We start from the raw sequence: 15,402 nt of genomic DNA on the forward strand, positions 1-15,402 counted from the left end.
TACTGTAATTACACAACAGGGAAAACCAGTTATTGCACTTACATGTGTTTTAATACAATTACTAGCTCCAGACACTTCAGTACGGCTTGGATTGTGTTTTTTGATAATGTTAAACATACGGTATGTTTCCGTCAGTAATGTCTGGACTTTTGACGATTTATAGGGGTTAACATGTAATAGATTTATATTTTGTATCAAGAGGATAAAGAAAAAACAAAATACAGAATGTTCATTTTTATCACTTCTAACACTTCTATAATATGCATGAGTAAACTTGCAGTTAATATTTGAGGTTACACATAAGAAAGGCCCAATTTTGGTAACTGGTGTGTTGTGTTTAAATTAGTACACACAGAATATGCTTTGGGCAACCCATTGTAACATTTGCAAGGTTTCTCATTTTGCTTTTCACATTTGATGGTTTGCTGAAAAAAGCTGGTAAGAAATCAGTCAAATCACCTATTGAAATGATTTGCTTTCACTATTTACTGTATATGGTTCGCTCCCTTCAGTACAACTAGTTTGAAATGGTACAGGTGTTGCAGCAGTAACCCATAAACAGGCCTTAAACCAGTATATCAGTAGACATATGCCTATGTATATATATATATATATACATAGGCATATGTCTATGAGAGAGGAACATGTAACTAATGCTCCCACCAGGCCATGTTAGACTGTAGACAGTTTGAACGTTGGCCAGTGCCTACATGACGGTAAATCTGCTGGGACCAATAGTGTTAGAGTAAATGAGTGCTTCATATCATTGATAGAGTGGTGTTGGACCAGATGGGAATAATATCAAGGGAACCCACTGAGTAGATTTAAGTTAGAACCAGCTACTGAACGCAGCTCATCAAGCTGCCGCACAAGTGTTCAGATGGTGTTAAATAATAAAGAAAACATGTCAGTGCCCTCTCATCAAACAGAGAAAAACTGATATTTATCTTATAATGATGTTATGAAAAAATACTTTTGCCACTTTATTTATTTCACAGTCAAATGTTGGTTCATAAGGAAGACAAGAAAATGCTCTGTTTTGCTTTATTTTCTGTAAAACAGTTAAACTTTGATTCTGAGTTTTTGATTGTATTCAAAGTCTGTATTGTTTGCAAAGCAGCAAAAAGTGGGACACTCTCCCCTACATCCTACATGTGCTGCTATATGTCACTTACTAGCTCATACCACTTTGCTCATGACACGGGCTTAGAGTTACCACTAACTCACATGCCTAGCATAAGCTCACACATCCAGACACAAACATGTAGGGCGCTGGTTCTCTGGGTGTGATTATTCTTGGATCATGGTCTCCAGTTTGTTCGCTTCGTCCACGATGGATGTCTGTACCTGTCATATAGGTTTAACTGTCGAGCTTATTGACTGTAAATCTTCACTTCTACTCATCATAGGAACCACAGCATAAATCACATTTAGTTGACCCAGATTACCTAGGACCAGAATGATGGGAAGAGAAGAGTATGGAGAAGGAAAGGAACGGCTCATGATCTGAAGCATTCCACATCATCTGTCGAACATGGTGGAGGCAGTGTTATGGCATGGGCTTGTATGGTTGCCAAGTGAACTGGGTCACCAGGGTTTACTGATGATGTGACTGCTGATAGAAGTAGCAGGATGAATTCTGGAGTGTACAGGGCTCTACTATCTGCTCAGATTCCACCAAATGCTGCAAAACTGATAGGAAGGGTGTTCACAGTACAGATGGATAATGACCAAAAACCTACTGCGAAAGCAACCCAAGAGCTTCTCAAGGCAAAGAACTGGAATAGTCTTCGATGGCCAAGTCAGTCACCTTACATCAGACCAATTGAGCATTTTTTCCACTTACTGAAGACAAAACTGAGGGCAGAAAGACCCACAAAAAAATCAGCAATTGAAGGCAGCTGCAGTAAAGGCCTGGCAAAGCATCTCAAGGGACATACAGCATCTGTTGATGTCCATGGCCTCCAGACTACTGGTAGACATAGACTGCAAAGTAGTAAATCACAACTTGAGTGTTAAAACTAATCCTTATATTTAAAATTATGTTGGTTTGTCCATTTACTTTTGACCTCTTAAAATGAGAGACTGTGTATGAAAATGGCTGTAATTCCTAAAAGATTAGTGCGATATTTTTTTCAAATCCCTTGAATTAAAGCTGAAAATCTACACCTGCATTACATCTTTCTGGATTTTTCTCAAATCCATCGTGGTGATGCATAGAGGCAAAATTACGAAAATAGTGTCACTGTCCAAATACTTATGTACTGTAAGTCCAATGTTCAATCTCTTCTAGCTCTGATTTTGGGAAATAGTTTTTTCAGCCAGACATGACCTTCATTGTACAATATGTAAGAGAAATGAGAGAGGCTCTTCTTGTAGCTTGTTAAATGAGGTTGCATGAGGCATTGAATGTTTTGTGTTTGTCCGTGTGCCCCACTTTAAGTCCCCGTAAAGCTTATACTTTAGGTGTGAAGGCGGCAGGAGTTGAGGCCCACCTCTCAATGTAGGAAAGTGATCTTCAAGCTGGAGCCTCTCACATATCAAAGTGAGCCCCTTTCACCCAGAGCAGAGCGAATCTCACCCCTGCTTCTTTACTCAGCTAAATCCAGAGAGGATCAATGCTGTGAGCACTTTGCACTGTGCGCAGCCTTAATTTAGCAACACAAAAAGGCTTTCATCCATTTGGGAATGATCACAGACACACAAAACTGAAGCAGTGAATGTGGTCAAATGCAATTTAATTTTAAATTGTTATCAGTGGAAAATTTGCACGGAATTCAGTCAATTTCGATGCTTTATCTGTGTGAAAGTTTTGCAATATCACAGAAGTATTAAACCTTAAATATGACAAAAGTGAATGTGTACAGCTATAAATTATAAAAACAATAAGAGAGAATATTTTGGTTTAAATAAATATTTTATTTCAGATTTCATAAGGTCACACAACTCTCAACTTTCATAAATATCCTTATCAGTTTATAAATATTCAATATGAGACTGTAGAACCACGCATAAAGTATATAATACAGGTGTATTGGACGAAAAAGTAAACAAAAATAGAAAAATATTTCTCAAGAAACTATGACAACTATAAGTACAATAAATGTTTTTCTTTTAACAGCTCCCACAAAGAGAATAGAACTGATAAATGTTTTATTAACTGTGATTACAAATCATTTCATGTATTAAATAAGAATGACAGGAGTATGTGAATAAAACATAAGCCAACCAAGTGTCAAAACTTGACTGTCGCATCATCAGCACAGATTTGTTCAGTTTTAGTTACAGCACTTCATTCTGTTTTCCTCAGTATCGTGCATGAGGACTGAATTCCAACCCAGAAACCAGGAAGAATCTTCTTCTCGATAGTAGTCTTAACTTTATGCAACAGCTTTACCTCCCTCTCTGCTCCCTCACCAGTCACAGCATAAAAGCTTATAATCCCTGCAGGCTGGTCGATGTAAACTCCAATTGTGGAGCAATGTGGGACATTGCTTATGTCTTTGTTTAGACCATTGAACCAGATCTGGTAACGTGTTCCTGACCAACACAGACCCCAGGACTCCTCATTTTCTCCTAGGCCACTTGGCCCAGAATTTGCCCTCCTTCCTGCTCCTTCATAGGTGGCTCCAATTACCACCCATCCTGAGTATTCCACCTCCCAGTAAGCCCTCATGTTCCAAAGGCCCTCTTTGCACACCACCTTTGAAGAAAATAAGAAAAAAAGGAGGAAACAAGATAAAACTCGTTTCTTAACCAGATAGCCTGTAACTGTCGTTGTATTATTTTCTATCTTACCTGTGGAGAGTACTCATATCTCTCTGGTCTATCCAGGACAGGACAAACCTCCTCAGTTCTACGACACACCTTAGACCCGCTGTCAGAAATCCACAACATCTTATTGGCAGTCTTATCATCCAAAGACAAATTCATCCAGTCTACAGGAGAAAATTAAGCAATAATAGGTTTTTTTCCGAATTAACTATCAATAAATCTTGCAAAATATATCGAGCATTAAATTATTTGAGAAACAAAATCTGCTCGTACACTTCATGAGCTCAGCTCTGCTTGTTGGATCTTGGATATCCGGCACATAAACTGAAACTCTTTCTGCAAGGAAAACAATAAGGCTTAAATACAGAAAGGACTAATGCTCTCATAAGCATTAAATCATGAAATCCATACCTGTATTTGTCTGTTCATTCTTGCTGGATTTCATTTTCTTCCCTAAAAAATGTAATGGCCAAAGGTTAAACTGCAAGAAGGTGTAGAGTTGTTTCCTGTTTCATACAAACACATGCCACAACCCGCCAGCAATTTTCGACATAACAATGTGATGAGGAATTTTAGCATTTAAAGAGGCTATATGTGAGTTTACTCTTGATATGCTTCTATTTCTATCACTTCTTTTCTTCTACTGAAGTTAGCATGCTAACCAGCTAGCCCTGTCCTGTTCCATTTTGTCACTTTCTGATAGCGAATCACTGTAGAGTCCAGTCTGCCCCCAGTCTAACATGAGAGGATGAAGAAGTAGCTCTTCTCACAGGGTGTATTCTAACCTCTTGTCTGGTAAATGCAACAATTGTTGGGGCTTTTGTCAAGCGACCATTATCAACACCACCCGCTCCCGGCAAGAAACCATGTTCGGCGACAGAGGAAACTCACATGTAGCACTTTTAAAAAGCATTTTTCCCCCCCACAGAATATAGTGTCTAAGGTATTCCAAATTCTTTTCAGTAATTGTAAGTGAGGCCATTGATATGACACAACTCATGTAAAGGTGTAACATGGCAATGACATGGATAATGGAGGAAATATCACAACAAATTGTGCTATGTCAGGCATTTTAATGCTGTAAATGTATGAAGAATTTGAGAAATTTGAAAACACACTACTACATTCTATGTTTGTTACAATACAAATGTATTAATTTTCATATTAAATGTAATAATCTTGCATTACATTGTACAAACGTTGTTGTACCTGGTTTGCTGGTCTCGGAGAGGATTATTGTAGAATTAGGGCTGGTGGGCATCTCAAGGCTGTGTGCTAATAATCCACGTCGAGATGCTTCAAAATCCTTTGATTCATCCAAAGTGAAGGTGCAAAGTCTTCTTCCTCCACTTGACTTTTATACCCTCAGTAAATATGGGGCAGGAGGGCTTTTGGAGTGTCTGAAGGAGGTGTTGGGGTCAGTTGAACAGCTCCTCAGCAGGGGGTCAAGGGATTGGATGCACTTGACTTTGACATATGGATATGAGTGAGGCTAACACATCCATCTGACACCTCTGAAACTTTAGGAGTCTGTTCAAAAGAGCAAGAAGATGGACGCAAACATGACTGAAAGTAGAATACAGAGACTGGTCTTGTCAGTGCTGTCAGCACGAGTGGGATAGCTGGAAGCAGAATCCATCAAATGACGACCCCTCAGTGAAACTAAATAAAGAAGATGTTAAACTAAGAGACAGATAATGATCTCTGGCCCTCATGATTCATCTATTTTTAATTTCTACACCTACCAAGACTCTATATATGTGAAAAGTGAGTTACCAGGTCTTGCATCAAGTTCATCAATATTTATTTGAAAAGTAAAACCATATTTTAATAAATAGGATTTATTATTGCAACATTTTTCACATGTATCCTCAAGTTGAACACAAAGACCACCATAAATCACATTGAAATCTTTGCTGGTGCCAATATGGAGATTCACAGGAGGATAACGGGTGCTTGGTTGACTGACACCAGCTCTGTAGATGCAGGAGCAGTATGTGAGCAAAAGTGGGGTTTAGTGCATTTGTTTGTTTTTGTCAAATACAATTATGCATCAACTATGCACATAGTATGTGATGCTAAGTGCCCACTTTAAGGAATCAAAATGTGAGCTTATGCAAAATATCTGTCTCCTTAATTATCAGTGTTCTTTATAAGTCAACTGATAAAGGACATGAATTCAGTACATTGGCAGCACTACTTTTTGGCTGTCACAATGTTAATATTTGTATAAACAAACCAAGACGGAACATGTATTACTCAGTGTTTTATTATTTATTTAATTTTTTGCATATTTGACATTCTGCATACATTCATACCAAACTAGGAATCCCTATACATACTTAGCAAACAATAACAATGGAGAAAAAAATCAATATATATATATATAAATATATCAGTATAAACCTTGAGTGGTCCTGTGCTTGCAGGACAGTCCAAAAGAGTGGAAGTTCAAAGGGGAATCCCTACTTGATTGCACTTTGTTCCCTTCATTGAAATGCACTAAACCATTCAATGTATATGTGCCCCAGAGACACTTTATATGAGGAATATATCTAATGTATACAAATGCTATAATTGTGATGTGCATAGGATTCATATTTTTGTAAGCCTATGCTGTCCTGGTACATGTTCCAATGACATGTAAGACAAATGTTGGTGGTGACCAATGTTGCTATCTTCTAGTCATTTCATGTTTAAAGTTGCCATATTGGTAGCTTTAACACTGACTTTTAGATATGATCTAATAATGACAATCCAGTTCTTTAGTCCTCCTTCTTCGTGATCAAACAGTGAGATTGTGTCCCCAGCCAGAAACCTGGTATCATTTTCTCCTTAAAGGAGCTCCTAACTTGCTGCAAAAGTTTAACCTCCTTTCCTCCTGCGCCCTCCTCTCCCTCCTCCACCTCCCCCACAGCATAGAAATTAAGAATACCAGCAGGCTGGTCAAGGTATACACCAATTACAGAGGACTTGGGAATCTCCCTGATCTCCATACTGTGGCCTTTGTGCCAGGCATGATAGCTGGAACCACTCCAGCCGAGACCCCAGGACTCCTCGTTCTCTCCCAGGCCACAGGATCCATCACTGTTCCTCCTTCCTGCTCGTTCGAAAACGACCCCGACTACAACCCATCCTGAAAACTCCACCTCCCAGTAGCCTCGGAAGCCCAGGATGCCTTGTTTGCAAAGAACCTTGTGGAATGTGAACGGGAATGAGAGCGTAATTTAGAGCTAATCTAACATAAACTGTGATTTATTATAGTCTGCACTAAGAAGAATTTAGAGTAGCCTCACTTTCTCTGGTTTGCATTGCCAAACCAGTTGACTTAAGCTTTAAATAAACACAGGGGACGGCCCTCTGGTCCGTAACAATGTTGCCTGCATTTTACAATCACATCCAGCTACACCAGCTATAGCATGGCAATATGACAAGTTCATGGCACTCATAATATTTTACACCATCGTTCTTGAACGTGGTAAATCAAAGGAAAATACATTTTAAATACTGTAATTTCAGACGAAAATAACATAATCCTATCCTCATACTGTACCTGTGGAGCATACTCATATCTCTCTGGTCGTTCCAAGACGGGACATGCGATATCATCAGTCATACGGGCCGCTTTAGCACCGCCCGCTGTGATCCACAGCATCTTATTAGCTGTCTTGTCATCCAGGGAAAGGCTGATCCAGTCTGAAATTCAAAAAAACAAAACAGGAAGAAAGGATGATTTAATGAGAAATCGCATTTGGACCAAATTTTGAAATTGTAAAAACAGGTAGAAGAGTGCAAGTCTCACGTTTGATTAGATCAGCTCTGCATTTGGGTTCAGGGATATTTGCCTCGTAGGCTGGGATCTTCTCTGAGGAGCAAGTGACAGAGCAACAGTGAAATATCAGACAAGGTCAAGAGAGCCATTGGTGGAAGGGGATTTATAGTACAAAATATTTAAACATCAAATACTGTGATCAAGCCTGTGGTAAGGTGATTGTCTTACCTGTCGGTGAGTTTCCAGCTTTGACTTTTTTTGCTACAGGAAAGAACAAAATCAAAAATGTGTTTTCACGAGAACAACTTGTGTTAAGATCAAACTAGTCAACTGTTATAAATACTGTAGGCTAAAGTATGTGTAAGGTGTCTCATAACAGGTGATGAAGTGAGCCTCTGCAAAACGGTGTATACTTAGAAAACCATCTGCCTCTGTCAGATCACCACATCAGCAACTGCATGCTCTCTGGAGCCAGTGGTTGATTCATGTCAAGTGGCTGGAATTACCAAGACCACCTCACATGCTGCAGGGTAGGCTTCAGTCACACTAGAGCGCAGCGTGAAGCTCAGAGCAGTTTATCAGATGAAAAGAAGGAGATCATCTGCTTGCACAAATTGGAGAAGTTGGGGATGAAGATCTATCACTTGTTTGATGCGGCAAATAACAACTAGGCAGGTTTGGGAAAGTCATCAAAAAAGTGAGAAATTGCATTTTAAATTTTGTCTCAAATCAAGAGTGGCTGTATTGCAATAGAGTTAATGCAAAAATAATGAATTGTAACACATACAATGTGTTTGTTTTTTTTAGTTAATAATGTAGGGACTCTCTCTTATAAAAAGAGCATAGAAGAAATACAGATGAAATATAATTAATAATCTGTCGGCATATAGATTTCAGATGAATTTTGATTACAGGCAGCTGTATTGTGTCATAATATTCCTTGAAGTAGAAAGTGATCAATTATGGTTACATAACTGGCTAATGCCAGTTTTGTAACTAATACTTTGGTATCATGTGTGAGCATTGTGGTATCCAGTTTTTTGTTAAGGATGGAAATCAAGCTGCAGAGACACTTAATCCCCACAGCATTAAGGTGTCAACATCGCCTAGCATAAGTAATGTGTTTTATTTATATCAACAAGCGTCACCTTCAAAATAGAATCTATCTCATTCACACAATCTGTTTCATTTACACATTGAAATCAGCTCAGAACATTGATGAAATTTACTTTGGCAAGCAGAGAAAGTAGCAATGGCATGAAATTTAAGAGACCCATTAAAAAACATTAGTGCAGATGTTGTATGGTACTGTAAGTGCTGACACAAAGAGTCCAAGGTGAGGCTGTGCTCTCCCGCCGCATATAAATCTACTTGTCATCATTAGTCACATTTTTCAAACTTAACTGTTATTTTTACACCATACAGTATGCGTGTCACGTCTAAATGAGCTGATATTTATCTCTCTGTTGACTGGAGGCTGAAAGAGACCAATGCGAGAATGTTAAGCCACCTGTCTGGGTATAGCACAAGGTGATGAAAATAACTGCTTTGTTTGGCCTCATTACATCCTGACACCATACAAAACATTTAAGCTTAAACATAGCCTCACCCCCACTGTGGCAATCTATGTGGGGCTTGTTAGTCAAGTTTTGATGGGATTTGACTGAGTGTTTTTGATAATGGGTGATACCACAGCTGTTCTGGTGGTAAAAATTTGCAGGACTGGCGTTATACTGTATACGTAGCATGTTAAAAACATATAGTACAGCATGTGAAATATTTTTTAATGCAGATGAAGTTGACACCTGCAGACCCTTGCTCCCAGGCCATAAAACAATTATACACCCCTTATAATGACAAGCATGACTTCAGTCAGTGAATTATTGTGTTTTCCACAGAAACATAAACTCTAGTGACTCATTCACTCTGGATCTGCCTCAGAGGAATAATAAAAGCCTCGCTGCTGTATACACAGAATGAGGTTATTAAATCAGTACATTTAAAGCATTGTTTATAATGTTTTCCGTATTAGATGCACCAACTAATGCATTCTGCAAAATGTTTAAAATGTTTAATTTGACAGAAAAGGGGATGAGCTTTGAAATATTCTAAAGATCTGAAATGGGTCATCGAGGTTGTTAAAAAATGTATGAGATTTGGAAGGAAAAACTAAGTATTAAATATCAAAAACCAATGATTCTATATTGAGTGAAATGCAGAAAATAAAGTTCACCTTTATCTGACTTCCGGGTGTCAGAAAAGATTCTCGTTGTTGTAGGCATCTTGATTCCGACTTGAAGTTGGATTAACTGTTTAAGCTGCAGCAGAGAGCCTGTTTCAGCCCTGATGTCACTGGTCTCTCTGAGTATGATGAGTCTCTGTTGGCTCCAGTGTGTGACAGCTTAATGCCACTCTTATATACCTTTAATGCAGGACAAGGGTTGAAGGACTCAGAGCCAGTGGCATGAGAAAAAAATGAGGCTTGTAATTGGAGCTGTGTATGTATGTTTTTCCTTAAAAAGGTTAGATGGATGCTTTGACGTCTGAAGGGCAGCCCCTGTTACCAAGTAAACCCCTCCCTCTTCGCACTATATCAATACCACTGTTCTCTTCACGTTGCAGAGTGACAGCATTGATGCATTGATGGTGGATGGGATGCAAACACATATACACACACGTACACACACACTCTGAGTATGCAGCTGCAAAGATTTAAATCTGCATGGGAGAATTCCTGATGTTAGACGTCAAGCAGTTCTAGATCCAACAGGTGCAAATGTATACCACAATAGCTCTTTAACAATGTAATGATATTATTATTTTTGTCAAGCTTCCATTGAATTCCTTACAGCTGTATGAATATCTTAAGAATAAGTTACATACATATGAAGCTTTGTTATAGGTTTAACGTAATATTCTAATATTGTATCAATAAATGTTTTTTTAATTTAAAAAAACAAAACAAAACATTTGAAATCATTACTTTTACTTGAGTGATCACGTTCAAATAGAATATTTGTACACGTATAAAACTTTAAAAGAGAAATTTTACCTTAATTTGCAGATTTTAGATAATTTCACTATAAAACACACATCAATATAATTGTACATATTTGTATACACACAAAATTCAATTAGTATGAATTTGATCAAGTCAATTAATTACATTATATTTATAACATCTAATAATTAAACACAAGAAATGTAGGGTAAACAATAACCAAAATCCAAATAAACATATAAATACAAATATAGCCAAGTGTAACCTAAATACTTGGACGACTAAGTCGCTTGACTGGAGGTTCCACGCTTCATCACACCAGGCTTAGCTGCGCTCTTGACCTATATTATCAAATCAACCATGCACCATCACAAATGCCTTAATGCACATGCCCAGGGTTAAAAGAAAAAAGCAGTTCGCTGGTCATAAATCCGTTCTTGTGATATGCTATGCACTTCAGGCTGCGTGTCTGAGGTGTTTACCATCTTCGCTACCCTGCCAAACCTTTAGTCAAGGCTGCCTTGTCCTTCTTTTGTTCCAGTGCAGCCAACATACTAGACAGTTCATACCAGGAACTATAGAATTGGAACAGTCATTGACTGTCCATTGGGATTTATTAAAGGAGAGGTGGATGATGGGTTTGCATGTGTACCTATCTGAGCTCCTCCAGTTCTCCTCTCCTAGGTCCATCATAAACCATCGACACTAGACTTTGGGAACACTGCAGACAGACAAGCGATCTCTGCCAAAAGACTAAGCTGTGACCCTGTTCAGTGGCTGTTCTGGATTTTCAAGGTCATCACTTTAGTTTTTAACCTTTCAGAGCGTCTATAGGTCTGAATATCTTGCATTAGGGAGGAACTATCTTTGACATTTTGATTCAAACCACTTCTTTAGGGCAATTCAGTAAATCAATAACCACTCATGAGTTAATTATAAATGACTAATTAACTATTAGAAGCGCAGGGAATGCCCACAGGAACAGTATATTGTAATATTCTGATATGTAAAGGGAAAACATGCTGTGATAGTAGCATTTCAACCTCTCACTTTAGTGTCTTAGCACAAACATTAAGAGAGAAAATCGGGTACATTTTCAAAACTGTTTCTAAAGGATTATATCTGAACCTTGAGGTACTTTTCTTTACAAGTGCAAATAAAACCCCAGTGAACCAAGTTTCTCTTCTCTCCATCACCATTTCTTAAAGGTCTCAAAGTGCAGTTAAGTTTCCACTCTTATATAATACCTCTGTTCTGTACAGGATGTCCACAGTCCTGCAGGTATCAGTTTCCGAGATGTGTGTTTGATTACAGAGAGATGACAGGATAATTGTAAAAACTAATTCAGAACTACTCAGATAAATATGGGTCAGCGGGTCAGGTGTTGGTGCTGACGCGCACATCCTGGTTTGGCAAGCTCCGTGGCACGCCCATTAGTGAGCTCAATATCACTACATACCTTACCAAAATGTCTCTTAGGGACCCCCAGGGGCCGCCCAAAACCTTTAATACCCCCTTTCGGGGGTGTATATAAAGAAGTCATTTGCATCATCGCAACATTACGCCGCTGACAGACGCAAACATTTAGGAAACCTTAGCAGAGCAAGAAGCGATAAAGATGCCAACCAGTGCTACCAGTATGAGAATCATGCCTGCAACCGGCAGGCCTGGTGAGAGAACTCCCTTTTTAGAAGATAGTGCATGATAATGTTAATTTGCCAGGAGTACAAATTGGTGTTCAGTGCTGCCATGGAAAGTACAGGTTTATCAGAAACTTTTCAGTAAAAATTCTCACTACTGGAAGAGGCTGTGTCCATTTAGATGTACATTTTAATTTTTTAGACCTGTTTTTTAACATGTGTTAAGTTTGACGATGTTAACAGCTGTCAGATTAAAGAATTGACAGTTCTTTCTTAGCAGATTGAGTATATTGTTAGTATGAACTTTTCTTACATTGAGACTAAAGAACCAATAAAACCAATAGGTACAGAACAACTGGCAGTAATACTTCTTTTATTTTTACAGGCACAAAATCCAGATATGCGGCTTCGCCTACAGGTGAGTTTTTAGGTAGATCTTGAGAAATGTATTACTTTCATTGCTTTAAAGAGCAAATTGAACACACTGAAGGTTTTATCTCTTTACAGTCTGGGTTTATTTCCTGCTTTAGCTTGTTATCATGTTATTATCCTCTTGTATTCACTTCCAGCTTCCCTCCTTAATGTTGCTTTTCTCGTCACTCAGAAAACATCCCAGACTACAAGCCAAACATCCCTGAGCCCACATGCAGAGCTGATCTTCTAAAATGTAAGAACAGTCATTTGACCTTTTTCTGAGTTTTTTCCTACTGTTATTTCTGTAGTTTCTCTTTCTGAATGTCATGGCTGAAAACTCTCAACATCCTACAGACTGGATCAACCTTTCCCTGGATGACAAGACAGCCAATAAGATGCTGTGGATCACAGAGGGTGGATCCAAGGTGTCACGCATGACTGATGATGTCACTTGTCCCGTCCTGGACAGACCAGAGAGATACGAGCATACCCCTCAGGTAGGTTTTACACAACAGTCATGAATCTGAATTTTAATCTTTATTTTTTATGTTCAACCGATTTTTATCCTCTTTTTTATTCAAGGTTCTTTGCAAAGAAGGCGTCCTGGGCTCCCGAGCTTACTGGGAAGTTAAATATTCAGGATGGGTGGTCGTCGGAGTCACCTATGAAGGGGCAGGGAGGAGGGGAAGCGACGGACCCTGCGGGCTGGGAGAGAATGAACATTCATGGGGTCTTGGGTGGGGTGGATCCCATTACCAGTTGTGGTTCAATGCCATTAACACAGAAATCTGGGATATTCCCCAGTGCACCACCATTGGGGTGTACCTTGACCATCCAGCTGGTGTCATCAATTTTTATGCAGTTGAAGAGGGGAAGGAGGGAGAGGAGGGTGAAGGCAGGAAGGAGATCCGACTGCTGCAGAAGATTAAGAGCTCCTTCAAGGGGAGAATGTTGCCAGGGTTCTGGATAGGACAAAAGTCATCATGTGTGTTTGTTGAACAAGAGGAGTAAAGTGAAGAGTTTGTTTTCCATTTCCATTTCTTACATTTCCATTCAAACTTCATTTACAATACATATCCATTACTAAAAATAAGATACTAATAACAGATACTCTGGGATAATTGAAATTAACAAAGAGATGCATAGGTCATGTACACAAAATCTTTACAATTTGAAATATGTATTTATCAAGAAGCTTCCATTTGTTTAAGTGTCTGTGTATACATAACATGTTTAGTGTGTCAAACTGAATGATAAATATTGATAATTAGTGTCATGTATATATGTATCGTAGCATCATGTACTTTATGTTCTGGCAAGACAAGTATAATCTGCACTTTTTAAATAAAATAAATTATTCTGCTGGACTTAATCTAAATCAAAATACATTTAGAAGTTTGAATGCGATCACGTCATCATTAGTTTACATGGTAAACATATTTAAGAGAGGACAAACAAGACACATTCTTTTGCAGAGCTTCATTGTTTTGTGTTACCCTCAGCTGATAGGTCATGATTTATAAATACAAGCTCAATGTACAGGAACATTAATCCATCAATGTCATGTGAAGCTTTCAAACTTTACAATACCTTCAGCTGCTCTGGCTCTTTCATTCTTCACCTTCCGCTGTTAACACTGAGCAGGGGGGCCAGAGGATTAGGCTGGTGACATGAAAGCAGATCCTGAGAGGTAATAAACAAGGTCGCATGTGAACACAAAAAACTGGTCCAATGAGGGAGCATGGATAGAGGAGAGGAATTGATGAAATATGAAGCGGAAGATGCAGGAGTAAAACTCAAAGCTAAGTTAATTTACAAGAATGACACCTAACAATTTTTTTTTTACTACAATAGAGTGAAGAGATCAGTACATGTAATGACGGTTTATCACCATCTGGGGACACAGTTGAACTGTATATGGGACAGAGGGGATAAGAGTGAAAACCTATTGCAAAATCCTAACAAACAGATTTTTGGGGGGTTTTTTTTTTTTTAAAGGTATTTTTCGGTATTTTCTAGGTATGGCTTTTATGCATAACATACACTGAGTGAGTGGGTAAACTTCTCCAGTCAAAATAACTTCTTGAAGGTGTTACAACTTGTCATGATTGAAACCTGAAATTGTCTCTGATGATGTGCAGTGGGGCTAACATTTTACCAGCTGTAACCACCACAACTGATGTCATCAGTATGAGTGTTGAAAATAATCAAAAACAGCAAACATACACAAAATAGTATGCAAACAACGAAGAGAATTTCAGAAGCAGGAGAAACTATTAAATAGTAAATCCACACAAAAATGATTTTGCACTTTAAAGCGATCCAATATTTCACAACAAAACACCAAAACCAAAGAAACTTTTTTAAATATATGTATAAAAAATATTTGTCCAATCCCATGATTCATAATAAAGCTCCCACCAAAGTTATATTTATTTGTTTGTTGATTTACTGTTGTTGACTGTGGCTCTCAAGTCACTTCTCAGTTTCACGTCTGCTGGTTGAGATGTGAGCCAGACTCGTCCTCTAGAGAAGGAAGACTTTGTCTTTGTTGCCCCCCATTGAATGTCATCAGTATAGCAATGTTTTTGGCCTCTCTAAAATGTACTGTTGCTTTCTTTCAGCAACGAAGGCAAACCAGGGCCTCTTTTCGATCCAAAATAGCCATCACTGCAATTCTAATGTAAATATTTAATAATTTTCTTTGTCACAAAAGAGATGCTTTTTATGTCGTTGTTGCAGCAGTGTCTTCACTTGGTTGTATCGAGTTTACTCAAATGAGTGAAACAGCGCCCCTCTGT

The 15,402-nt window shown here is 38.5% G+C and overlaps 3 protein-coding genes across 3 annotated transcripts; 1 reads left to right on the forward strand and 2 right to left on the reverse strand.

Annotated features, from left to right (window-relative positions):
- Positions 1–3,292: 3,292 nt before the first annotated feature.
- Positions 3,293–5,035, reverse strand: LOC120794690 (stonustoxin subunit beta-like). The gene is made up of 4 exons (XM_040135944.1): positions 4,984–5,035; positions 4,048–4,110; positions 3,799–3,938; positions 3,293–3,703 (listed from the first exon to the last, which is right to left on the reverse strand). The coding sequence occupies exons 1-4, from the start codon at positions 5,033–5,035 to the stop codon at positions 3,293–3,295; spliced, it is 666 nt and encodes a 221-aa protein (XP_039991878.1).
- Positions 5,036–6,539: 1,504 nt separating this feature from the next.
- LOC120794691 (stonustoxin subunit beta-like) lies at positions 6,540–9,828 on the reverse strand. Its single transcript, XM_040135945.1, has 5 exons — positions 9,780–9,828; positions 7,775–7,807; positions 7,577–7,639; positions 7,328–7,470; positions 6,540–6,968 (listed from the first exon to the last, which is right to left on the reverse strand). Exons 1-5 carry the CDS (start codon positions 9,826–9,828, stop codon positions 6,540–6,542), a joined length of 717 nt encoding a protein of 238 aa, XP_039991879.1.
- Positions 9,829–12,165: 2,337 nt separating this feature from the next.
- LOC120794692 (tripartite motif-containing protein 16-like protein) lies at positions 12,166–13,612 on the forward strand. Its single transcript, XM_040135946.1, has 4 exons — positions 12,166–12,217; positions 12,792–12,854; positions 12,956–13,098; positions 13,184–13,612. Exons 1-4 carry the CDS (start codon positions 12,166–12,168, stop codon positions 13,610–13,612), a joined length of 687 nt encoding a protein of 228 aa, XP_039991880.1.
- The last annotated feature ends 1,790 nt before the right edge of the window (positions 13,613–15,402 follow it).

The sequence above is a fragment of the Xiphias gladius genome, chromosome 9, assembly GCF_016859285.1.
Source record: "Xiphias gladius isolate SHS-SW01 ecotype Sanya breed wild chromosome 9, ASM1685928v1, whole genome shotgun sequence".
NCBI lineage: Eukaryota > Metazoa > Chordata > Actinopteri > Istiophoriformes > Xiphiidae > Xiphias > Xiphias gladius.